The 25346-nt window shown below is 50.1% G+C and overlaps 2 protein-coding genes across 4 annotated transcripts in view; one reads left to right on the plus strand and one right to left on the minus strand.

Annotated features, from left to right (window-relative positions):
• Positions 1 to 380: 380 nt before the first annotated feature.
• SYT2 (synaptotagmin 2) lies at positions 381 to 7374 on the plus strand (the record flags this gene model as incomplete). Its single annotated transcript, XM_080917909.1, has 8 exons — positions 381 to 567; positions 1724 to 1890; positions 3272 to 3391; positions 3716 to 3883; positions 4142 to 4309; positions 5430 to 5547; positions 6424 to 6557; positions 7168 to 7374. The coding sequence occupies 8 exons, from the start codon at positions 381 to 383 to the stop codon at positions 7372 to 7374; spliced, it is 1269 nt and encodes a 422-aa protein (XP_080774035.1).
• A 6669-nt stretch (positions 7375 to 14043) lies between these two features.
• Positions 14044 to 25346, minus strand: part of PPP1R12B (protein phosphatase 1 regulatory subunit 12B) — a 185028-nt gene continuing 173725 nt past the window's right edge. For 2 of the 3 annotated variants that reach the window (XM_080918063.1, XM_080918064.1), the window contains one exon: positions 14044 to 19658. In XM_080918063.1, the coding sequence (XP_080774189.1) occupies positions 19572 to 19658 (87 nt within the window). In that variant the 3' untranslated portion in view covers positions 14044 to 19571. Of the gene's footprint in view, positions 19659 to 24770; positions 24952 to 25346 lie in introns of all 3 variants that reach the window. The other variant, XM_080918062.1, reaches the window with a different exon arrangement.

The following is a 25346-nucleotide window of genomic DNA, read 5'->3' on the forward strand; positions in this document are numbered from 1 at the left end:
ATTAGATGTGACCGACACAGGAAGGCAGTGTAGGCTTTGGAGCCAGGCTGGGTTCCCACTGGCATCTGGGTGGCTTCAGGACAGTTTAATCTCTGAGCCTGTTTCCCCAGCCTTAACTGAGAAGAATGTAAACAAAACAAAGGACAATAAAGAGCCTCAGGATTTAGCGGCTCACATACAGCAGGTACCTGTCACAGTCCTGAGCGTGTCCGCATCCCCTTTCTGAGGGCTGTGTCTCTGCTCTGCTCGAGACCCTTGTGCTGCAGAGGGAGGAGCATCCTTAGCATTTAGCCTGGAAATGGTTCCTGGTCCTTTGTGCAGAGCATCTGGGAACGCACCCTGCTTTCTTCCCCTCACCCCCAGGTACACCCTCTGCCACCATGAGAAACATCTTCAAGAGGAACCAGGAGCCCATTGTGGCTCCGGCCACCACCACTGCCACAATGCCTCTTGCCCCCGCTGCGCCTGCCGACAACTCTACAGAGAGCACGGGCCCTGGGGAGAGCCAAGAAGACATGTTCGCCAAGCTGAAGGACAAATTCTTCAACGAGATCAACAAGATCCCCTGTGAGTGGCCTTGGTGGCCAGGAGTGTTACAGGGCTAGCCTGGGAGGCCTTTGACAGGCCGGAGGAGGTGGGGAGCTACTGGGGTGGGTTTGGCTGGCTTCTTTCTTTGGGTCTTAGTTTATAACTTTTCCCCCAAGAGGCATGGGCTGGGAGTATGATCTGGAATTAACGAAGCCACCAAGGGAGTTTATGTTACATGCCCCGAGCTACAGGGGCCAAGTTCAACTTTAGGTCCAACTTTAAAATCCTCGCCCCTCTCAGAAGATGAAGATAGAAGGTGAAATATATGATAAGCAAATTAGTCAGGGTTTCAGCAGCATTTAGAAACTGCTTTACTTTGGAGTGTGGAAAATGAGGCTCTCTGTGCGGAACCAGGTTCGCTTTGCAGGGTCAGCCACATTGGGGGGAGCCAGGGCTTCAGGCATCATAGGGAGTGGGGGTTAGATATTCTCTACCCCCTCCCTCCTCGGTTAAGCAAGGCCAGCCTTCTAGGAGAACTAGAGCTCAGAAAGTACCTCTGAGAACTGTTCCATGGCCAGGGTCCACAGGGCTCTCTCTTCCTTTCGATGTGATATCAAAGTAACCAGGAAAACCCAGCAACAGCCTGAACTTCTTCCACATATACTGCTGGCTGCTAACTTAGCAGGCTGTGTCCACAAGGGGCAGCCAAGAGCAAGGCACACACACACACACACACACACACACACACAGACACACACACACAGACACACACACACACAGACACACACACAGAGACACACACACAGACACACACACACAGACACACACACACACAGACACACAGACACAGACACAGACACACACACACACACACACACAGACACACACACAGACACACACACACAGACACACAGACACAGACACACACACACAGACACACACACAGACACAGACACACACACACACAGACACAGACACAGACACACACACACACAGACACAGACACACACACACACAGACACACACACACAGACACACACACACAGACACACACACACACAGACACACACACAGACACACACACAGACACAGACACACACACACAGACACACACACAGACACACATACACACATAGACACACACACACACACACACACACACACACGAGGCTCAGAGTGGGCTCTCTGTCCGCAGTGCCGCCCTGGGCTCTGATTGCCATGGCTGTGGTTGCCGGCCTCCTGCTGCTCACCTGCTGCTTCTGCATCTGTAAGAAGTGCTGCTGCAAGAAGAAGAAGAACAAGAAGGAGAAGGGCAAAGGCATGAAGAACGCCATGAACATGAAGGACATGAAAGGGGGGCAGGTAGGATGCTGGGGAGGGGTCAGTCTGAGAGAGGCTCTGCCCAGCTTTCCTGGTGCTGAAGGGTGAGGCAAAGGCTTTGGGCTTCCTCTGTATGAGCTGTTCCCCTCTGCACTCGCTCTCTAACGGGGGCCACACGCTCCACATGGCCCCACATGCACCTATGTTATCAGATGCACCCCGAGCTGGAGGGGACAGTGTGTGGACTCCCAAGGAGGCCACTGGGGCAAAGTGCTAGACACCCGTGATGACCATCAGGAAGACACTGTTGGGTAACACTGAGTTTTCCTTCCAGGAGAGACTGAGGGACAGACATTTCTAACTGGGTGTGGTCGGGGCTCAGAGGAGCTGGGGGCAGGTTCGAAGGCACCAAGACAGGACCATATGGCATCCACCACTGTCAGATAATGATGTATCAACCCCAGCCTTGTTGGTGTTGGTTTCAGCAGGTCCCTTGGCCAATCAGTGCCTCCTCTAAGTTTAGTCCGAGGCTTCACTGTCCTCTGTTGTCTGTTTGGGGAATGGCTGGGAGAAGTCTTTGTTCAAGGCATCATATTGAAGGCTGGAAGGAGGGACTGAGCCTCCAAGGCAGCCAAGGGTCGTGATGGACTTTGAATGCTCATGTGTCTGTGTTCCTATTGGGCTTCAAAGTGTACAGTGTGTGTGTGTGTGTGTGTGTGTGTGCACATGTGCATATGCACATGCACATGGAAGGTGTATATGTTTGTCCATGTGTTAATATGTATATGCATGAATGCATGTGTATGTGCTTGTATGTGTGTTCCTGTGTATATACGTGTGTGTGTGTGTGTGTGTGTGTGTGTGTGTGTGTAAGCATGCAATCCAACCTGATCTCACCAAGCAGCCATGACTTCAGGGCTGGTGTGACTGGAAGAGTTTTCTCTTATACCACTTCCTTCTCTTTCTGCCTCTCTGGACTCGCCCTGCTCCTGACTGGACTGCAATCCTGGTATGTCTCCTTCAGGTTGGGTAAATTCGAGCTGGGCAAAGGACTGAGAGGGTTTTACAATGGAAGTGAGCCCCCTGCCTCTAGAAACTGTTTGGCCTGTGATGTGGTGCCTGACCCCACAAAGGAGCAAAGATTCTTGCCCAAGCCAGAGTCATGTCTTCCAAGTGTGGGGCTGTCCTCTGTCTGGGGGTCCTGTGAGCTGTGGGGGAGCTGAGCTCTGCTCTCCCACCTCAGATGTTGGCTTCTATTGCCTGCTTTGTACCTCAAGGCAACGCAGACCCAAGTCAGAGGATTTTCCCATGGCATCCCCTGGAAGTGCTGAGTCATGCTGTGGGGCTTTGGGGCAGCTTCTGCTGTCTTTGTGAAAGGCTGTTCTATCTTCTCTAAACTTTCTCCTACCTGCAGCTCTCCTAGGACGACGATGATGCAGAGACCGGCCTGACTGAAGGGGAAGGGGAAGGCGAGGAGGAGAAAGAGCCAGAGAACCTGGGCAAGTTGCAGTTTTCTCTGGACTATGATTTCCAGGCCAACCAGGTGTGTGGGGCTGAGCAATGGGGTTAGGGTGTGGGTGGAAGGGCTTACTCTAGAGACAGGTAGACCTTGTGTTTCTTTCTGTGGAGCAGGACAGTTGGAGGCCACAGGGCATAGCCATCTTTAATCTTGACCCTGGCTTTCACCATAAGCCACTACTGGGGAAGGCCTTAGATGAACTCTGCTATTTAACTTGCTGGAGGAGCTCAGGCTGGCCCCAGTCCCAGGATTCTCACTTGGGGTGAGGGTGGGGTGTTGGCAGGAGCCTGGGACTAGATCTGGTGCTGAAACAGCCCTGAGGCTCAGACATGCCCCCTTTCCCCACAGCTCACGGTGGGAGTCCTGCAGGCTGCTGAACTTCCTGCCCTGGACATGGGCGGTACTTCTGACCCGTATGTCAAAGTCTTCCTCCTCCCAGACAAGAAGAAGAAATATGAGACCAAGGTACACCGGAAGACGCTGAACCCAGCCTTCAACGAGACATTCACTTTCAAGGTGATGGAAATCAAAGACTCTGGCTCTCTCTGCCCCCAGGTTCTGCATTCCTTGCTCTGGTCCTCAGCCATGGCTGGAGCCCTGGGGTATGCTCAGGAGGGTACCGTAGCAGGCTGTAGTAGCTTCCCTTCCATCTCGCATGCTGGCTTTTCCAGTCTGCCTGGTACCCCGTGAGCAACACAGGCTCGTGCCCAGGGATCTTCCTGTAGCATCACCTGGAAGTGGTCAGCCACCTGGACCCTTCTCTGTGCCCTACAGGTGCCATACCAGGAGCTCGGAGGCAAGACCCTGGTGATGGCTATCTATGACTTTGACCGCTTCTCTAAGCATGACATTATTGGGGAGGTGAAAGTGCCCATGAACACGGTGGACCTTGGCCAGCCCATTGAGGAATGGAGAGACCTACAAGGCGGAGAGAAGGAAGAGGTAAGAACCGAGAGCCCAGGCTTCTCACCGTATGCTGAGGCTTGCTCCGACACATGGATCACAGGGAGCCAGTGGTGGTTTGGCTGGCGAACCATCCAGATCCCCACTGGCCGGCTGATGATCCAAGGGAAGCTAATTAACCTGAGGCTTTGGTGCCTTCCTTCAGACGGTTCCAGATGGGCATTAACCGCCCATACGAAGGACCTTGCACAGCGTCTGTCAAGCAAGCCAGGAAATAAGGATATTGTTATCTTTTTTTCCTTTTAAGGTCCTACTGCCCATCAGACTCTGTGCCTCAGTTTACCTACCCGAAAAGCCAGCCTTGATTCTATAGGATTGTCAGTGTTTGGCTTGTCTCCTAGCCACAGCAACCAACCCATCTGCCGTGTACCAGAACTCCCATTCCTGGTACTTTGCCAGGACCAATGACCTGTTTCAGCCTGTGCGGTGCTCAGTGGAGGTTCGGGGATAAAAGCACTTGGCCTCCTTCTGTAGATGGGGCTTTGCCTGTTGTCAGAGATGAAGGTCTTATCCGTACCTTGATGGCCCCATCCCCGAGAAACTGGGTGCCTGCAGAGCCTCAGGTCAGGAGTCCTGAGACCTCTCCTGCCCATAGCTATGCTGCTGTCTGACTCTGAGGAACAGGTCTCCCTGGCAACCTGAATTTCTTGTTGGTTACAAATTGTCCTCGCCTTGTCGCACAAAAAGGTTTAGGTGACATAGTAAATGGAAAAGGGAGTGCTCCGAGAACCACACTAGCTGACAGCAAAGGATGGCGGGAGCAGGAGTGATCAGGGAGGAAGCTCCCAAACCACTTGGCCACCCAGCATGTGCTTCTTGTACCTCTTCACTCAGCTTGGTGGAGATCTGAGCATTCCCTACCTACATATCAGGTCCCTCTGCTTTAGCCTGTCCTCTGCCTTCTTGAACGTCAGCTTCCCCAGGCCATGGCTGTGAACTGCAGTGTGGGGTACTGATGTTGGAACCTCTGCTTCAGATGTGGGAGCTGATGACTAGGCAGAACTCACTGTGTTGCTCGTCTTGGCGAGATGGGGTCAGCCACACTCGAGGCCACTGGGGTAGCTGAAGTGACCTAAATCCTGCTTCTTTCCCTGGGCAGCCAGAGAAGCTGGGTGACATCTGTACCTCCTTGCGCTACGTGCCCACTGCTGGGAAGCTCACCGTCTGTATCCTGGAGGCCAAGAACCTGAAGAAGATGGATGTAGGGGGCCTTTCAGGTGATGCAGAACCACTGGGATCCAGTGTGTGGCAGCAGAGAGCCAGTCACCACTCTGAGTCCCTGGGAGGGCGGGGGCGGGGGGGGGGGATAGAAAGTCTTACCTGATTCTGGCCACAGGCTTTCCAGTCCTTGTCAGCTGCCCGTCCATAGCTGAGTATCTTTCCATAAATAACCCTCTGGCCAGGCTCTGTGGACCACGGAGGAAAAGGCAGAAGAATTTCATTCTCCAAATAAGCTAACAACACAGAACTTTTCTCAGGAAGTGTCAGAAGTGTCAGGGCTTGACCCAAAGTCAGTCTTCCTGCCATGTCACCGGAAGAGGGGATTTTTTTCCCAGAAGAGGCTCGCCAGCTCTCTTCCAGAAGTGGATGCTATTGGTTTCAGATTTACCTGACAGTAGATCTGGCACAGGGCTAGCCTGTGCCACAGGATGCTAATGACCTCTGCTGAGCCTCCACAGACAGTGAGCCTTAAAGCTGGACTTTGTCTCTGCCACTGACCAAACTTGTGACCTTGAGCTGATCATTTTTCCATGTCCTCAGATTCGCATCGGCCAGGTTAGGAAGGCTGGATATGCAGGGTCAAGGACTTGGCAGAGGTGTGGTTTGCCTTTCCTTTCACTCACCTTCCTTCCAAGGCCTTTCTTAATCTCAGAAGTTTCCCCGACTTTGTACACTAGGAGCCTATAAGTGAACAGTTAGAGATAGCCTGATACCTTTCCTGTGTCCCGGATGACTCCTCTGCTTCTGGGACTTCCTGTTCCTCCTCTGGGCTTCCCAGGGGCCTGGTTCCAAGCAAGGTGGAGACCTGGGAACACTAGGAGGGTCGTTGAGGCTGAGGCGTCTCTTGGGTTTGAGACTCTCTCTCTCTGCAGACCCCTACGTGAAGATCCACTTGATGCAGAACGGGAAGAGGCTGAAGAAGAAGAAGACCACTGTGAAGAAGAAGACGCTGAACCCCTACTTCAACGAGTCCTTCAGCTTCGAGATCCCCTTTGAGCAGATTCAGGTGCTTAAGCCTGGAGGGCCTTGGGTTCTTGGGCCCTGAGCTAACCAGACAAATATGGGGCGTTAGAGATCAGCCATGGGCAGGGTGCATTCCAGTGGGGGAGGGTCTGGATCTGACGGTGCTGGGGTGGGGCTCTGTAGAGGACCCTTTCGAAGGGCTTCCATCATCTGAACATGAACTAATTTTTAAAAAGTTATTTATTTTTTTGTATCTCCATACCACTTACAGTATAGACAGACAGAAATGAGAGTGTGTATTTAAAAGGTCATTTGCATTTGAGGAACACTCGTGTGTTAATTATGTCCAACTCATGCATGTGTTTTTGATTATGTGTCCACTGACCTCCTTGGAGGCTACTCACCTTCCATGAGGTCTTACAGTGCTTAGAGCGTTGTGTATGTTTGAGTACACCTGCTGGCAGAAATTTAGGTTGCTTTAAAAAAAGAAAAAAAAGCTGTGGCCTCTACACTGAGGTTTAATTAGAGTAGGACTGAAAGTCAGAAACCTGGAGGCATGTCCTTCCCCATCATTTGCAATGCAGAGTGATGGGGGCATGTTCTGGGCTCCCACTTCTCCTTTGAAGTCCTTCCTTTCTCTGCTTGTCTTGCAGAAAGTCCAGGTGGTTGTCACTGTGCTAGACTATGACAAACTAGGCAAGAACGAAGCCATCGGCAAGATCTTCGTAGGCAGCAACGCCACAGGCACGGAGTTGCGGCACTGGTCCGACATGCTGGCCAATCCCCGGAGGCCCATCGCCCAGTGGCACTCTCTTAAGCCCGAGGAAGAAGTGGATGCTCTTCTGGGCAAGAACAAGTAGGCACCGGCAGCTGGGGCCACATCCCCGAGGACACTGACAAGATCCAGAGCTATCGATACCTCAGTTCCGCGACCTTAGAGGTTTCTTCATTTGTTTGCCGCGTGTCCTGTTTTTTTTCTTCTTTTTTCCTCTTTTTAAAGACCAACTTCCTTTGGGTGGCTGTGTGAAGAGTCCCCTAGGACGTGAAAGAGAAGCCTGGCTCTGTGATTGTCCCAGGAGCTGTCCTTGTTGCATGCCCTGTCACGGTTTCCCTTCACCCCAAATGGGGCCCTCTAATGTCAGAGAGTTGAAGCACGTCCTGCTTTTCCTGGGATTTGGACCAACAAAATGGCAAGCTCATTCTGTTCCCCGACTGTCAAGGCAACATAGTGGCCAGCATGTGTGTGTGTGTGTGTGTGTGTGTGTGTGTGTGTACACATGTGCCCATCCATCCCCACTTGCCTCTGTTTTGAATCTCTCTCTTCATTTCTGGAATGAGCCACAGACTCTAAGGTGAAGAGAGCCCTACTCTCAAGCTCTCGGAGTCCTTGCGAATGGCCATTTGGAAGGCGGCAAGATGTGAGGGTGGATGTGTTCAGAACTAGGACCAAAGCCCTTGACGCCGACAGACTCCCTCTTGTCAGTCATGGCTTCCCCCAGGAACGGGGTTCTGGGGACATTCATGGAAATAAACTATTCACTAGATTTGTCAGACTCGATCAGGAACTGCCAGCCACAGGATGGTGTGCTTGACTACATCAATCTGCGAGGAAACAGAAGCCCCATTACTCAGAAAGCCTAAAATTAAGCTCCTGGATCTTTGCCTCGTCCAGTGCGAAGCAGATGCTTCCCCCTCTGCAGAGTACAAGCAGCGCGTTCATTTGCATTCACGCACCACCATCTTGCTTTTGCCTCTGTTTCCCTTTTTTGCGTAAGTGGGAAAATACCATCTGAAGACAAGTGCTTTGCAGAGCCAGAGACCCATTAGAGGAAAGCTTGAATGTTTAGTTTCCTTGAGGTCCAGGTAAGGAGGAGGTGACAAGAAAGGGAGCATTGGTGGACAGTGCCGAGCTCCTCACAACTCCTATTCCTGACCCCCTGGACCCTGTGACCCTTGGCGACGGTAGCTGGAGTGGCCCAGGCAGACCTGTGGTGAGACCCCATTCTTCCATCCCTTAGAGACAGTTTCTCTGAATGCCAGGAAACTCAGCGCATCCACTTCATACGAGTGCTGGAAGAAACGTGCTAAGGTTTAAACCCTGTGCTCAGTTTGTGTTTCCTTCCCGGCTCCCTAGTGTTCCCAGCGTTGATGAAAAGCCATATACTTGTTAGGCTTGCACTAAATTCCCTTCCCAACCTGCAGCCTGGGTGAGGGGCTTCGGCTCCTAGTCAGCAGAGGCTGCTCCTTTCCCTTGGTCTTACATTTGTTCTCGAATCTCTCAGGCCTTTGCTCTCTTACCACGGAAAACAAAGCTTTCTTGGGCAACTCTCCAACAGCAAATGTGGCAGGACTTCTGCTCTGCCCCACCTGGGCCCTTCTGCTCCTCGTAGGTCTCAGAGATGAACGGTGCTGTAGATTTTGGCTACGAGAACCCAGCAGGAGAACCCAGCACTGAGAAGGTGCGATGTCTTAATTTGAACGAAAATGGGGGATATGTGGGTTTGCTTTGCTTTTTCAGTTTTTTTTTGGGGGGGGGTTGTTTGTTTTGCTTTGCTTTGGTTTGGTTTTGGTTTAAGTAGGGAGTGAGGTAACACTCCCCCCACCCAGACTGTGAAGTAGGTTTGACCTGCCTCTTAGAGACCCTTCTGCTATTGGCCCTTGGTCAATGGGAGGTTGTATATTTGATACACTCTCTGTATCTGTGTGCTTATGCTAAACACCAAGAAAGGAGGACTCTGGTAGGATTATAGGCTGTAGCCCTTGGGACCAGAGTTCTGGTCATGGTAGAGCATTGTTAGGCCGTCGGGTACGTTCAGAGTTCAGGTGGTTGGAGAGTCAGGGTCCTGGTGTGGACGTCTGATGTCACTGGATTCTTTTCTGTGGAGTTTTGGTGCTTTCCCTCCCCACACTGGCTCTTCTCACCCCACATTCCATGAATTCCATTCAGAGAAACTCCCTTCTCAACCTTCCCCTTCTCCCTGTGTTCTTCCAGCTTTCCCCAGTCACCTTCAACTCCCTGGATTCTCTCCTATAACCCTCATTGGGCCCTTCCACAGTCCACAGCCCTACTGCGCTGACAGAGGGAAGGAAGGAATGTTCGGTGCCTCTGGTTTGAATGTCCCTGGGCTTAGAGACAGGCTAGAGCTCATTACAGTGGGCAGCTTGCCAGGGCTTTTTAACTCAGTTTGGAGCCAGCGTGGATGCTGGGAGTGGTTCCTCTTCAGGCTTGGGTCTGGTCGTGGACTAGCCACCCAAGCAGATGGCACCTGTCCAGGTCCAGGGGCTAGGCAGGAACATGTTGAGGCTTAAGTTTTTCTGCACTGGGGGTAGGGGGTGGGGTTGATATGACCCAAACCCCAGCACTGCATTCCAGACCTTCACTGCCACGGGGGTTTATTTCAGGGGGATGCCAGGGTCCTGGGGTATCAAGACTAAGCAGAGACAGTCAATGTTTCTGGCTGGTGAGGGATTTGGATACTTTTGTAGATGAACGTTTGTATCCCAAAGAGAGGAAAGTATTTACTAGAGGGTTTTTTGTTTTTGTTTTTAAAGTGAGCTTAAGACCATGAATACCCAAACTCAACTCCACTCAGGATCTGGGGGCACATGTTCTCCCTTGAATGATCCTCCCAGGAGTGAAGCAACCTCTGCAGGGCTGGGGCAGTTTTGGCGACTTAGAAACAAAGGCTGAGGCCTAGGGACTAGGGAGCTCCCAGCCAAGCAGGTGCCTGGAATGAGCAGGATAAGGCCAGAGACTCAGTCTCTCTTCCCAGGAAGCCAACACATCGTTTTGTTTCTGTAGAAGTGGTTTGTGGAGATTTTGCTGGCCCAAGATCCAGTGACGGAGGTAGGAGGCCTTTTACCATGGGCCTCTTTGTGAAGGTAGCGTTTATAAACATGCCTCATGCTGGACCGGTGATGCTAGCCAAGAGGCAGACCTCCCTCGTTCACTTAATGTCGTCAGAACTTGAGAATCCCAGGTCTCTCAACCTGCCTGTCTTTGAGGGTGTATGCAGCAGCGGTCTTCCTGAAGGTAGGAAGAGATCAAACTTCTGTCCACCCTCTGCTCCCCCGCCTGCCTGCTCTGTGTACCTCCCACTGCAGGCTGCTTGGGGTCTTTTCTCAGAGCCAGTGGGTAGCAAGCAGGTAACCCACAGCCCCATAATGGCTGCCAGATTTGGCAAATACACACACAGGACACTTGGTTAAACTTGAATTTCAGATAAGCAAATAATTTTGAAGTATAAGGATGTCCTATGCGATATTTGGGACGCACTGTACTATAAACAGTGATCCACTGTGTAATGTGAAATTTAAGTTTAATTGGCTAATCCTGTATTGTGTCTGGCAGCGCACCCTCTGGCTACTTTGCCCCTCTTTTCTTCAGTCCCAGGGGCCAGAGGCTGGTTACCACAATTTTGATTTAGCCTGTTTTTTGAACTGCAATATTAAGAAGGGGACACTGTGACTTGAAGATATAGGAATATACTTTATTTTTTGAAGTAACAACAAAACAGGAACCTTCTGAAGCCATTGAGCCTCATTGGATCCCCTCCCCCATGTTCATTTAGTTATATATTATAAAAGAAGATGCTATCTATAAACACACGAGCAGAATCTTGTTTAATCAAGATGCATGTCTACAATTCTGTAAATAACCGCACGGCAATGCTGAGAGCCCCCTTGATCTCCCAACCCAAACCTGTTCTACAGAACTGGCTGCTCCTTGGTTTTATGTTGTGTAAAGTCTATGTCCTCACCTCCCCTACAGGGAATGTCCACAGTGGGAGATAACGTTCTGGCCCCGGTGCCAGCCCTGCCCAGGGAAGATGCTGAGGGACACTAGCCCTGAAGGCAGGTCTGCTGCATGTCTACAGGGCTAACCCTTGGGGCACAGTGCACTGTCTAGCCTGGCGTCTGGTGTCCTGTTGCTTCTGTGTTCCATGTGTGTGATGTGATTCTTTTCTTCCCACTATCTTGAATAAACTGAAAAGCCATAAAGGGGCCCCCTGCTGGAGGGTGCCCTCGACTCCTTCCAGGAGACCCCGTCCCTCTAACTGGCTCCCCACAGAACACTTGTGAAGGGCTCACCTGTCCGTCACCCTCCCTTGCTCCCTTAGCCCTGTGTCGTGAGGACATTTGGTGTTTCAGGGCTTCTGGTGGGGTCTCAGGAGATGCCCCTGGCTGGCTTTTGTGGCCTCAGTCTGATGGGACTCACTCTGAGTACAGACAGGGAAGTGGTTGTTGACTCTGTCTTAGATATGAGAACTGGAGGCAACCAGGGTTTTCAGAAGCAGTCAGCAGCCCAGCCTATAGTCAGGTTCTCTGTGGCTGCTTGGGGTGGACAAGGCCAGTCCTGCCTACTTTCTCCCGAGTTGTCAGGGCCCACAGAAAGCAGGGGAGGAGTGGTCCATGGGGAAAACTTGGAACTGCAGTGGTTAAACTCCCCACCCACTCTTTTTGTCTGGTAGTGCCACAGAGCAGGTTCCTCTTAGAGCAAGGTGGTGGTGGTAAGGGGTCACTCTCAACTGAGGAGCACCAGGTGCTGACCCTCACGTCAGCAATGCAGGGCAGACGGCTGGAGCAGCTTGGGCACCTGCAGGACTCCGCAGACGTGGGTAAGTGTATTGGACAAGGCCAGGGGCAAAAGGTGGGGTTGGCTGGAGCTCTCCAGTCTCCACAGAAACTGAAACTGGGAACTGGCAGCAGAGTCTGGCAAGGTGGGAGCCGTGCGTGGGCCTCAGTTTTACCCCCAGCTTTCCTCAGCAGCCAGGAGTTCAGGATGCCTGACCATTCTGCTGTAACTCCTGCTCATCTAAGAATTTGATTTGCTTTCTGAAAACCATGGGCCCAGAAAAACTTTCAAAACTGGGGCAGAAGCGGAGTGTGCTGTGTTCCCCCTGGAATACACTGGCCCCACCAGGAGCCCTCCCTGTCTTCCTGAGAAGGACGGTGTAGCCCTCCCCTCCCCCCTCTGCTTGGCAATGCTCTCCACTTCCTTATGTGGACTCTGTTGTTCTTGTCTGATCTCTTGTCAACTTGTTATTTTGTAATGAGCTGCGTCTCCTTATTAAAGAAAAGAGCTGAAAGCAACCTGGGGGCGGGGAGCATTTCTATTTTTTTCTTTTTTAAATTTTTAGTGGGCCAGGGCAGGGGGGCAGGAAGCTGCCCACAAGGGTCAGCAAGGTTGGGGAGGGAGGTGAGCTGGGTTTGGAGTCCCAGCTCAAAATTAAGGAGTCACCACCTATTCTCTGATGGATCAGAGTCACACAGGGTCTACCCTCCTGGGACGGTAAGGGCTGTCCTACATCCTTAAGTTCCCTCTAGAGGACCTGGGCTTAGGGGACAGCAGCAGTCTGACCCTGACAACAGGGAGGCTGCTGGTCCCAGGGTGTAGATGTTTAAAAAGAGGAAAGAACAAAATCTTACATTGTAAAGACTGTTATCTGTCTTTGAGGAGGCAGAGATAACAAGGACCAGTAAGGCTTCAGAATGCTTAGGGTCAGAGTCTGGGGCAGTACAGCCAAGACCAGGAAAGGATTAAACTGTTTTCGTTCCTAGGTCCAAAGATTGTCATTTCTTATTGTGACACTTGTCTAGGACCATAGTGTACTGGACTTTGTGTGTTGCAGTAAAGGCAGGTGGGCAGAGAGGCCTGTGTGAGCTGGCAGGGGCCTAGATCTGGCTGCCGGGCTGTTTCAGTCAGGGTGGAAGCCATGGGCTAGGTGGCGTGGCTGCACAGGACTGAGCATCTTGCTCTGGTGCAGGGAGGACCCAGGAGGAGGGGTGGTACCCATGAGCAGTAGACAAGACTTTACAGACCTCACCCAGCCAGCGGGGTCCCAGAGAAACCATGTCTGGGAGCCCCTACATCACACTTTGCCTCTGCTTCAAGCCCCAAGGCCAGGGCTGAACTCTTCAACTGTGACATCATCCATCCACTTCTTGCTGCTTGAGTTACAAACAGCTGGGTGACAGCAGGGGAAAAGAATTTTCCCTCCCTCCCAAGTCAGTGAACAAGGATTTCCACTTGGCAGAAAGGAGGCCCAAAGCCTGGCCGCCCACTCCCCAGTCCTGCCAGCAGCCTGTGCAGTGGCTCCCTGAGCTAGGTGCCCTTTCGGCAGGATTTAGATCCAACCTCCAATGACCCCAGTTTCACTTGCATAGTTTGGAAGTGGTTTTTGGAACTTCTGAACCGTGACCTAAGGAGCCCTTACAGAGTGGAGGACTGAGGTAGTGTTGGAAGTCTGTAATAGCCTAGCTTCCCTGTGTAGCATGGCTGTTAGGGTGTATCCAGGTGGGCCATACACCCTTTCTTTTACCTTTAAAGAAACAGTCACCTTCTTAGGCACTGGAAACCCTTTTTTTCTTCTCAGGATTGTTCCAAACCTTCACTCTTGGCTTTTCCTGCCAATCAACCCAGGAAATACGTCATTGGTGCTTCCAAGAGCCCTTCCCTGGGGTGGGGCAGGTGGTGACTACAGACTGTGGCTGCCTGATGAATGGGAGGTTCTATCAATCTCATGGCACAAAGTTAAAACACAGTTTTATTTACTCATTTATAAATACTGTTGTGTTTACAGGCATCATATAGATGTGAATATTATTCTCAAACTTTCAAACACATAATACTTAATACTATATAACAACAACCAGTAAAACAAATCCATCCATCTCAGGGTTGAAAGGCCACTCAAAATTGCATAAAAATACATTCAGTTAGGAAAGCCAGCCGGGCTTCCCTCCCCCAGGAGCCTCCTCCAGGTGTATTTACAGCTGACAGAAGTTAATCCACACACTCAGCTGGCGAACAGCTCCATTTGGTGCATTAAGCATGGGTGAAGGGGTGGAGAGGAGAAAATACAAATTCCATCTCTGAAGTGGTGACCAAGATTGGAGCGGAGGACACATGCCTAGAAGAAAACCGTAAAGCCAAAACTGGGATCTGAACCACCATCCTGGCTTTGCTTGGAGGAAGCTGAGCTGCCAAGGGCTCAAGGGATGCTGACTAGAAAGGTGGACATGTTGGATGGGTGCATCCTTCTCAGCATCCTCTTCCCTGAACCGGCCTTCTGGTACCTTTACCTATAATTGCTTTCACACAGTCTTCCCCATCCTGGGATAAGCTGCAGTCTGCTTGAGGTTTCAGGAGAGTAGGGTTGAGAACAGCACAGACACATGCACTGTGGAGAGAATCAAGCTGGTTCCAGCCTGAGTGTCCCTTGTTCAGGATCCAGGCTCTGGGTTCAAGAGCATGTCAGAGGCTCTTCTCACTCCTCACGGTCAGGCCTTTTGTGACTCTTCTCTCCTGCCTGGCTGAGTGATGTCACTATGCAAACAAACCCATCCTGCCTGTGCTGAGGAATCACATCTTTCAGAAAAGACAGAATGAGCAGACACAACCCTGAAACAGAGGTCTTTGAGGGCCGATAGCACAGCCAGGGAGTTCTGAAAATGGATGGGGCTGGCCGTGGGTGATGGGTGGAATGACACGCTGTTGGCACTTGAAAATCCTCCGGGACTCTTGGCTGATTAATGGAAAACCTCTTCCCTCAAGCATCATCAAGTCTGAGTGTAGGAAACCAAGGCCTAAGGCTTGTGGAGGGAGCTGAGAGGGAAGGGACGGTTTGCTTATTTTTGAGGAGCCGAGGTTAGTATCTTGGTGGCACCCTAAGGGGCCACCCAAGCAAAATTTTATTGGAAACATTAGGGGAACATTGAGGGGCAAAATAATAAAATGTTCTGGCAGATTCCCAAACTGTAAGATAAGCAGAGGGTGGGAGAAGTGCTTTGGAAACTGAGAGGGATCAAGAAAATGCCACACTGTGTGTGGTGTATTCCCAGGCTTGAAGCGAACCTCATATTGTCAAGTCTGCTGAGGTAAGGCCAGAACATACTTCAGTGCCAAGGGCTTAGATATTCCCTTCTCTACCATCTAGCTACGGTGGGCGGCCAGGCACCCCAGGAGATTTGAGACCATTGGCCGAAGCTCTCAAGGATACGACTTGCAGCTACTCTCTGGCTTGTCAGGAGTCCAGCTGATTTCCCTTAGCCCTCAGAGGCAACTTCATTCCTTTGTGGCTGTGACAATGACAGCTTCTGGGCTATAATGAAGTTGATCTATTTTTCCAATCTAATCAGAACACAAGCAATCAATAGTTGTCCCTGACAGAGTTGACTGCTCTGAGCAGTGTCAATACCCATTAGAAGAGCTGATTAAAATCTCGCTCAGCTGGAGCGGAGGGCCGAGCTCACAATGAGACAGAACACACTTCCAGGTGCAGAAGCCTGGCTTCCTTTCTCCCAGGCTCCGACCTCCATCCTGTTCCACATTCTCAGACCTTCCTCTGCCTTTCACCCACTACAGCATGCAGGCACCCAGATCCAGGGCTTACCCCTCTCCTCACATCCAAGTCCCAACTCAGGTGTCTGACAGAGCTGGGCACCATCCTGTACTCTGTGGGTGTCTCCTGTGAAAGAGCGCCGTGAACAGTAGCCTGGGGGAATGCTCTCCTGCTGCTTGGATGCTGAGAAGCAGTGCTGGTCACATCAAGAAGGTTTTCTAGGGAGGCACATCATATCCTCGGGAGGCCCGACACACTGCTCTATCCATCCCTAGCAGCTCCAATCTCCTCCTCAGCCACCAGGAGGGAAAGCAACCACACATCATTATTCAATTGCTTTCAATGTTAAACTCACTTTCCAACATGGAGGGGAGGTTGGCCTTAACAGGCCAATCTTAAACAGCTTAAATTTAGGAAGAAAGCAGGACTGCTCTTGAAAATTCAAAATTCAGCAATTTTGAAGCAGAAATCTAAGTGTGAAAAAGTCCTCATCTTTGAAGTATCCTGCCCTCAAAAGCTGCCTCACTTCCTGGGTTGAGGGAACCTATACTGAGGTTTGCACTCTCTCCAGAATAGAACGGCAACTGAGCTGCAGCTATACTTGGGCCCACCTCTGAAAAGGCATTTGAGCTATGGGTAGAAGCTGTCTCTGGGAGGAAAGGCTGCAAAGGGGCCAGAGAGTAGAGCCCTGCGGGGGCACAGCCTTCGACTCTGGTTCCGACTCTTCTGAGGCCTGAGGACTGCCGTACTTGTACAACCTGCCAAACAATCCTTGCACCTTGGGCTGAAGACTGGGCAGAGGCAGGGAAAGCAGGGTGAGCACATGTCCCACTGCTAGACAGACAAGGAAATGTGGGTCCAAGACAGAGCTGTTCTTTAGTCTTTAACGGCAACACCCTCAAATATGCATAGCTCTTCCCCTAGACATGGGGATGGAGTTGGGGAACAGCACTTCCAGGAACTGTCTGGAAAGGCTCTGAAACCCCTGATAGTCAAATAGGTAAATTCCAGCCAGAGATTCTCTGGACTGACCATCCGTTACTCTCAAAGGTGGCCTAGGTACTGAAAGCTGATGAATGAATGAGAACAGTCTCATCCCTATCTTAATTTCCCATGAAGACTGGTGTGTCAGGGCTGGGTCCTTCCCGCGTGCTTGCCTGCTTGCAGTGGATCAGTAAGTTCCAGCCACGAGATTACTCAGGAGAAGCCACAGGTGAGGCTGGTAGCCACTGGGGAGACCCACAGTGTGTAACTGGCCAAGCAACACGGGAAAAGGAGACTGCACACACACACACCAGCTGGCCTAAGGAGGCCCATGTCTTTCATGAGGCTCTGTCAGTAAGACTTTGAAGAAAGGAGTTCTCTTCTCTGGAAGAGACCAAATTCACAATGCTTCTAATAAAATTAGTGGCAGGAAAGGAACTGCCAGGAATGTGGTCAGGGGCCATGTGTGCTCTGCTGGGCTAGTACTACCAACTGAAAAGCTTGTCAACAGCTTGTCACAAGGAAACCTTCCTGGCAAGAGGTGGCATCTTAACATGAAGACTACATAGAGCAGCAGGCATAATGGCAGTTTGTGAGTGTTTGAGAACCTTCCCTATACTTCAAAAGGCCAAAGGCCTACAACTCTGAATACCTTCAATGGAGGAGGCTCAACCTGTTATAATCTCATTTTCTTTCCCCAAGAGTGAGGCAGCAATTCCTGTTGCCCCATATACAGCCCATGCCAGGAGCACTGGCTGGCTGACATCTTGACCTCTCCTAGCGAGAAGGGAGTGTTTCCTATAGCAGAAGACAGGTCTTTCTCAGAGTGGCTCAGTGTTTTACAAGAGTAGAGCAGTCCAACGCAATACTCCTCAGAATAATGGGCTGCCATGGAAAAGAGAATCTTAAATGTGCTGAAAGCGTGTCAGAGGAGATAGAGTTCCCTTTCTGTATCAGGGACCCTGAATTACAACTTCTGTTTAAGAGCACATGAAGTCTGTAAGGGCCACCAAAAAGGACAGTGGCATCCTCATGAAAGAAGCTAACAGAGGTAGTGTTAGAATGGTCCGCATCACTAGCAACCCTCAAACAATGAGTCATTAAAGGACAAAATGCCTACAAAGCCCTCATCAGCACTGGTCCAGCACAAGGGCTAGCAGTGTAACTGTGCTGGGATTACAGAGTCCTCTCCGTAGGCTGAGCCATGAGAAGTTCAAGGGATACTTTTTTTCTAGACTGTAGAGGATGGCAGCCAACATGAGACAGTCATCAAAATCATGACATCTGAGGAGGGACCAAAACTTAGTGATACCTAATGTGCTGCCCTGGAAGGAAGCAGCAGACCTCGGTTTATATTAGTAAAACTGTAGTAGAGGTGCCCAGACTTCAAGTTAGACATGCATAGCTCCCAGAGGCTAACCACAGGTCAGAGCTATGGCAGCAGGGAGGCACAGGGACACTGGGCAGATGACCTATGAGTACATGAGTCCTCCTCATCAGTCTCTACCCAGCACTCACCACTCCTGCTGGTTTCTAAGAAGGGATCTCTCCCCTGAATATGGCCACCAACACGCCAGTCCCACCATCCTGAGTGTAAGCAGTGTTCCAACTGTCCTCAGGTGCTTGTCCATGTCTCCCTGGCTGGCTTGCATTCTCTCATCTAGCTTCCTCCCCTGCTCACCCCCAGGCCTCCTTGCAACAACTCCACTTCTCATTAGGAGCAGGGTCCTGAGTGAAGAAGAGAACAAAGCCAAAGGAAGCAAGGCAAACGGAGCATTCGGTACCCAGGCTTCCTTTTTCTCAAGAGAGGGTCTTGCTATATAGCTGTCTCAAATGCCCAATCCTCCTGCCTCAGCCTCTGATTGCTGGGGTTATAGATGTACACTACTTGTACACCTTGAAGAGTTCAGGAAATCACTTTGTAAGCAGACAAGTGGGATATGAACAACGGGCTGACCCCCAAGCCAACCTCTAGCTTCGCAGGGACAGGGTCATGGCACCAAGGCAGCAGAGTGGTGAGTTTCCAAACCGCTCAAGTCGAGAGCTCAGTTTCAGCTTTTACACTGTCAGGGCAGGAGGGGAAATCACCAAAGGACAGAAAGAAAAGGAGCAAGAGAAGTCAAGGCTGCCTCAGCCTTGCAGAGAGGGAGAAATGAGGTTAAGACTAGCCAGCGATGTTCCTAGGTTTCTGATAGAAAAGTAAAAACAATCAGTTCCCGAGAGGTGAAGGAGAGCCTCAGCACAGAGCCACAGTCGCCTTGGACTGTAAACAAACAGCTCCAGAGGCAGTCCAGAGCAATTCCACATTCCGCCCTTCCTCTTGGCACTCCAGACAGGATCCCAGAGTGGCTACCACAAGACTCACCTATGCCAAAGAACAGTGGGTCAGTGTAAAGGCTATGGGTCAAAGCCTTACATATCTGGACCAAAACCAATGTGGACAAAGCAGCAGAAAGTTGGGGTCACAGCTGAGCTTGGTGTACCCCACAAAGCTTTCTCCAGATTGCTTGAAATGGTCACAATCATGCTTCAGTTAAAACGGTCATAAAACTTGGGATAGAGGTGCGGGGCAATGGGACAGACAATGTACAGTGCAGAGGAGGTGACTGACAAGGACCACAGGGAGGCGCCCTTCTCCAGAAGCATTCACATCTTTTAGCCAGAAGGCTACAGCTGGAAACGAAGGGTGGGCAGCAAATGCTGTCTCCTCCTCCCAGACCTGACCTCATCTATTTGGACAGTTTGCTGATGACTCGGATGAGGGCACCGTTTTCATCTTTCAGCCTCTGATTATCGGATTTCAGTTCTGTCAGCACCTGTGGAGGCAGAGGGAAAGGTGTGTCAGAGCCCGGCATACTTTTACTTCCAGGGCCTACTGACAGCTATGTGATAAGTTTTCACTACCCTTTTGCTCAGGGATAAAACCCCACAGTCAGAAATGTAAATATTTAGGGAAACCCAGCTGCTCATCTTTTGGGCCAGCTTCACATTTCGCATATCCATGGTTCTGTTTGCAATTGCTCCTGCCTTGAACTTACCTGCAGCCTAGAGAATCCGGGGAGACTGTCAGAGCAGCTGGGGAGGACACAGGGAAGGAGTTCAGCAAGGAGTCCGAGATGGTGACCTTGAGTTAAATGGCCCTGCTTCCCACCTCAAGAACAACATGCTAGCTGAGAAATAGAACTTGGCCTTTCTGCCACATGTCAGGATGACCAAGATCAATCATCCTGCTGTCTTTGGTAACTAGAATCCATCCAGATTCTCATTGGTCTACTATACACGCTTTTTTCAACATTAACACCCAGAGAATTTACAGCTATGATCAAGACCCAGGAGCTTTCACCAGCACTTTAGTGGATGGTGTTATAATTCTGGCGAGCAGAGGCTTCTGGAAGAGGGATGGAGCAGAGATTCCATCTGTCAGTTCTTCCATCTTGGAACACGACACACAATGTTGCTCAACTCAAAGAACACAGGAAAATAGAGTTCCAGCTTGGACACCCAAGTCTTTATTACGTGATCAGGCACTTTGACAGATATTTTGTATATCTTAAACATCTTAACGAACTACAGTTCATGTGTGGGCCTTCCTGGTAGCAGATTGGGATTAGAAGGTAAGTAGAGTCTCACAATAAAGGCTCCAGAAATCTGTGTCCTCCCTGGCTTGCAGGCACCCTTTCTCTCATCCTTCAGTTATTTCAACCTTCAGGACTCACACAGGAAACAAGTGCTCCAGAAAAGGGTAGCTGGGCTCAGGAATCGCAAGCCCATGTAGTTCTAGCTCTTGGCACTGCTGTTAATCTAGGGAATCTATAGTGCCTGAAGGAATATAATCTTTGTCTCCCAAACCTCACAAGGACAATGCAGGTTAGATCATACAATCGTGGTGTGTGTGTGTGTGTGTGTGTGTGTGTGTGTGTGTATACATATCCCCACATCCCATGTCAGGAAACAAAGAGAAAACAACATCTACCACGTGGGGATTTGAAAGTCTCCCTGACTCCGCAGGAGCCTGTGCTATAGCTGCTCGTCTCTGTAAATGAGGAAACAGGCGTCTTCTCTAGTCTATGGCAGTTACTAGTTATGTACCAATGATGAAATTATGTCCATATGTGCCCACTTCCAAAGACCATCTCTTCATTACAGGTGGAGATAGAAAACAAACACCAAAGCACTTATAGCTCAGAAACAAATTCAGGAGTGGTCACTGTCAGTGATCCACAGGCTTTAGACCAGCAGTTTTCAACCTATGGGTTGAGACCCATTTGGGAGTTGAACAAGCCTCTCACAGAGGTCATCTGATACCACTGGAAAACACAGATATTTCTATTATTATTCATAACAGTACAAATTAGTTATGAAATAGTAATGAAAATTTTATGGTTGAGAGTCACTGCATTAGAAAGGTTGAGAACCGTTGCTTTAGACAAACCACTTCCCTGTGTGTGTAGCTATAAAGGAACAGTAAGTGCCCTATTCCCTCACATGGGCCTTAAGGGTCGACTGAAGTAACAGACGCAGGAGTGCTAGCATCGGTGATGGGCTCCCATTACTGGGGAGCCCTGCTACCACTCAGTTTCCCCACAAGCCTGGGAGAGCAGGCGTCACCTACACACTTTGGCAGTCCGACTGTCCTCCCTGACTCCGTAGCACTGGATGAGTCTTCCATGCCTATCAGAATGGAAGCTGTCATCGAGCTCTGCCCGGGGCCACCTCTGCTCTAACGTGTGTCTGCGGGCTTGCTTTCCTGGGCGGGACTTCATTTATATGTATGGCTGTTTTGCCTGCATGAGTGTTTGTGGACCAGAAGAGAACATTAGATTCCCCAGAACAGGAGTTACATATGGTTAGTTGTGAGACCACGTGGGTGTTGGGAATCGAACTTGGATCCTCTGGAAGAACAGCCAGTGTTCTTAACCACAGGGCACTCTCCAGTCCCTGAAAACCCTATTTCTCAGCAGTACTGCACAGGTATGAAGACGCTGTGGGTTGTGTTCCCCGTTCATCAGAACTGGGCTGTTTTAAAAAGGAGGTACAAGTTATTGAGTGTTGGTGATTTTCTTCTCCTCATTAAGAACTCACTTCCTTGGGAGTTGGGAAAGAGGGAAAAAACAATTTCGTAGCTGTACCATCTAACATCTTAAGAAAATGTAAAAAAGTACCAGTGGTGTGCAGAGACCAAGGAAGGGGCACATAGACTTCATGCTCGAAGAGGGGGAGGGAGCAGTGCTGCCTGACATAGAGCGTGTGTGAAGAACTGCGCATGCGGTTTTACAGAGTGCTTCACGGTTCTCTGGACTGCAGCCTCTCCATTTCTACCAGTTTGATGTGCAGATACTTCAGACAAACAGAATCAAGTGCATGTTCTCTTAAATATTACTTCTTATAGCCTACGGTGAAGACTGTGTTAAAGCAAGGGACAGGGGTCCTAAGGCTTTATTTAGGGTGTGCCAGAGCAAGGCACTCTGTGGGGGGAAGGTCTCACAGTAAGCCTTCCCTGAGCGGCCTCGCTTGAGTGGGAGGGGTCTTCCTTTTCTCCGAAGGTGGAGCTGCCCGGCACTAAGCGTTGGGATTTCAGGGGACGATTCAAAAGGGGTGACAGTGGGTTAAAATCTTTTGACCACCCTACCAGGAGCCAGCCGGCTGGCTTTTTATGTCAAGGTCTGTGCAGTCAGTACCTTAGACTGCAGGCCAGTCTTGCTGTGACTACTTCATGCTGGGAGTGTGGCTTAGCAGGTAGCACATACTGTAACCAGACACTCAAGTTTTGACTTGCTTCCAATAAATCTTAATTTCTGAACATTGAAATCTGAATTCCATAGGAATTTTATTTGTCAAATACAATTCTTTTTATGTCTTTTTTTTTTTTTTTAAACTACTGGCTTGGCTCATGGGCCATTGTTTGCTGTTCCTTATACAGGTCACACACCAGGTGATGGCATTATACCTGATATTACCTTTTGGAAGGTAAACGGTTGTTTGGAAACTGAGTCTTTATAGACCACGCTGGCTTCAAACTTATAGAGGTCTGCTTGCCTGACTCCCAAGTTCTGCGACTAAAGGCCTGTGCCACCACACCTGGCTGAAACTGGCGTACCAAGTCAGGGTAGTGAAAAGTACAATTCTGCCTGTGGTTCCTCTGCTACAATGCTGTCCCATGTTGCAGTTGCATGACAGATTGCTCCTGCCCCTAACAAATGGTTAAGACTGCAAAATGTGCAGATGGCTTTTATCATGGTGTGCAGAGTGCAGACTCTGGAGACTAGCGGTGTCTGAACTTTTATTCAACTGTTTACTCTCCAAGGGACCTTGGGCTTGGTTCTGATTCTGTAACCTATGTTTTAAATACGCGCACTGGTGCTGAGGAATCCCTGAGAAAACAAAGCACTCAGCCTATGCATCAATAAATGTCAGGATGACATCTAATTCTGCCACACGTCCTACACTGTCTTGCAAATAGGGAGAACAAAAATAACTGGGTCATCTTGGTGGGTCTTTATTTTACCCCAAGTCAACATCTCCCATGCTAAGATTGGACTACTGGTCGAAGGGTGAACACTAAGAGTCCACCACAGAGCTACCTTAGCACCCTTTCGGGATGTTTGAGGCTAACTCAACAGAGTTTAGACTAATGCTGGCTGCTCACTGCCTGGCAGGGCAACACCTCCCATTCCATGTTCTTTCTACCTGTGACGGCACCCATGAGAGGATGTTAGCTCAGCCCTATGGTAATCTGAGTGTTTCAGTACTAGTGTACTAGTGGGTATTAGTTGCCGGTTACCGACCCCAAAGGCAAACTCAAATAGGCAGAAAAAAGGACAGGCCCTAACAAGACAAATTAGATTGTTCCTGAAAATAAAAAACTCATTTTAGGCAGTTGTGACCCCATCACACTATCTTTGAATGGGAAAACAATCTGTATGTGAGCCTGGCTCTCAGATCCATAGCCAGAGGAAGGTTCTAGTTTGCCAAATGTGTTTGTTTGTTTGTTTGTTTGTTTTTTTTTTTGGTGGGGTGATTTCAGCTGAAAACAAACCCTGCTCTCGCTCCACTGCCTGTCATCTCCTTTGCAAGCCAGACGCATTAGGAAGGGCGCACTTATATCCCCGAGTTCTGCCTCAAGGCCCACGCATGCAGGGCAGGGAGGGACACATCCCTACAGCCAGGAGACTACGGAGAGGAATGAGACAATGTCTTAGGAGGACGACAGTGAAGCAAAGACTTAGAAGGATGTAAAGAATATGTATCCAGCTCTGCCCAGTGGTAGAATGGAGAGCGTTTGTTGGTAACAGGGGTATGCTGGGGAGGCGTGGCCTCCAGGCCTAAATCTTTCCATCAGGAGTGCTGTTTGTCACTTGGAGTAAGTTCTATCTGGTATTCAGAGGGCTGTGATCTTCAACCATGGCCACATATACATCAGTAGGGGAGCTTTAGAAAAATACTGATGCCCAGGTCTCAGTCAATCCAAACCACAGGGCATTTGGAATGGGTTTACACATAGTAACAGCTCCCGGATGGATCTGACATGTAGGCATGTTTGAGAGCTCCTGGCCTTGGTTACTTTAGGCCCTAACTGGTACACGTACATCTGGGTTGCTGTTGGCTGAGAAGGCTCTCTGTCCACTTGGTAAAGACCCCATCAATGAAATAAATCTGTGTACATGGATGCACACAGGTAAATATACACAGTTGTGTGTCTATGTGCAGCTGACTAAGCAGATCTACATTCAGTCTCTAGGGGAAGAGAAGGCAATATGGCAACTTAAACAATGACCCTCTGCCTGCCCACCACCCTTGAACTGGGTTCTTATGTCCCATTATATGGACTCCATCTCCAGATAAGCGGTTTTACAGATACCTGGACATGGAGGCTCTGATGGAAGGGATGGGTACTGGGCTTCTGGGACCAACAAGAAGAGTAAACCTGCCTGGAGTAGCAGAGGAGGGAAGTGAGGTGGAGAGGAAGGGCAGGAGCTAGAGCTCCTGGGTGTCCGAGGACTCGATGGACTTGGAGAGTCTGGCCACCACTCGGGTCAGGGCCCTGTTCTCAGCCTGCAGTTGTTCGTTCATCTGCTTCAAGGTTTGAATCTGTTTTAGCTGGTGAAGGTTCTGCAGAGTGAGACATGAAGGGGACAGACGAGACAGAGACAAGACAGACAGACAGAGGGAAAAAGTAGGACAAAGAAACTACGTGACTTTCTGTCTCTGGTTTCAGTTTGCATGCAAGAGAGGCGATGGGGAAAGCAGGTGTCATGAGCACAAGCTGAACCGGGAGGAGGAAGGGGAAACCAGGAAAGGAAGAGCTGTGGTCCGTGGTCCTTGGATGAGGCCTGAGCATGCTGGGACTAGCTACATGAGCATCAAAAACCACATGTGGATCACTTGGGAACGGGAGGCCAACATATGGCTTAGGCTTTCTGACAAATTCACATGCAGAGCCACAGCCTGGGACTCTCCTTTGTTGTCACTGGGACAGGAATGAAGATTTGGGAGGGGTTTCTAAG

This window comes from Micromys minutus (genome assembly GCF_963924665.1).
Source record: "Micromys minutus genome assembly, chromosome: 6".
NCBI classification, from domain to species: domain Eukaryota; kingdom Metazoa; phylum Chordata; class Mammalia; order Rodentia; family Muridae; genus Micromys; species Micromys minutus.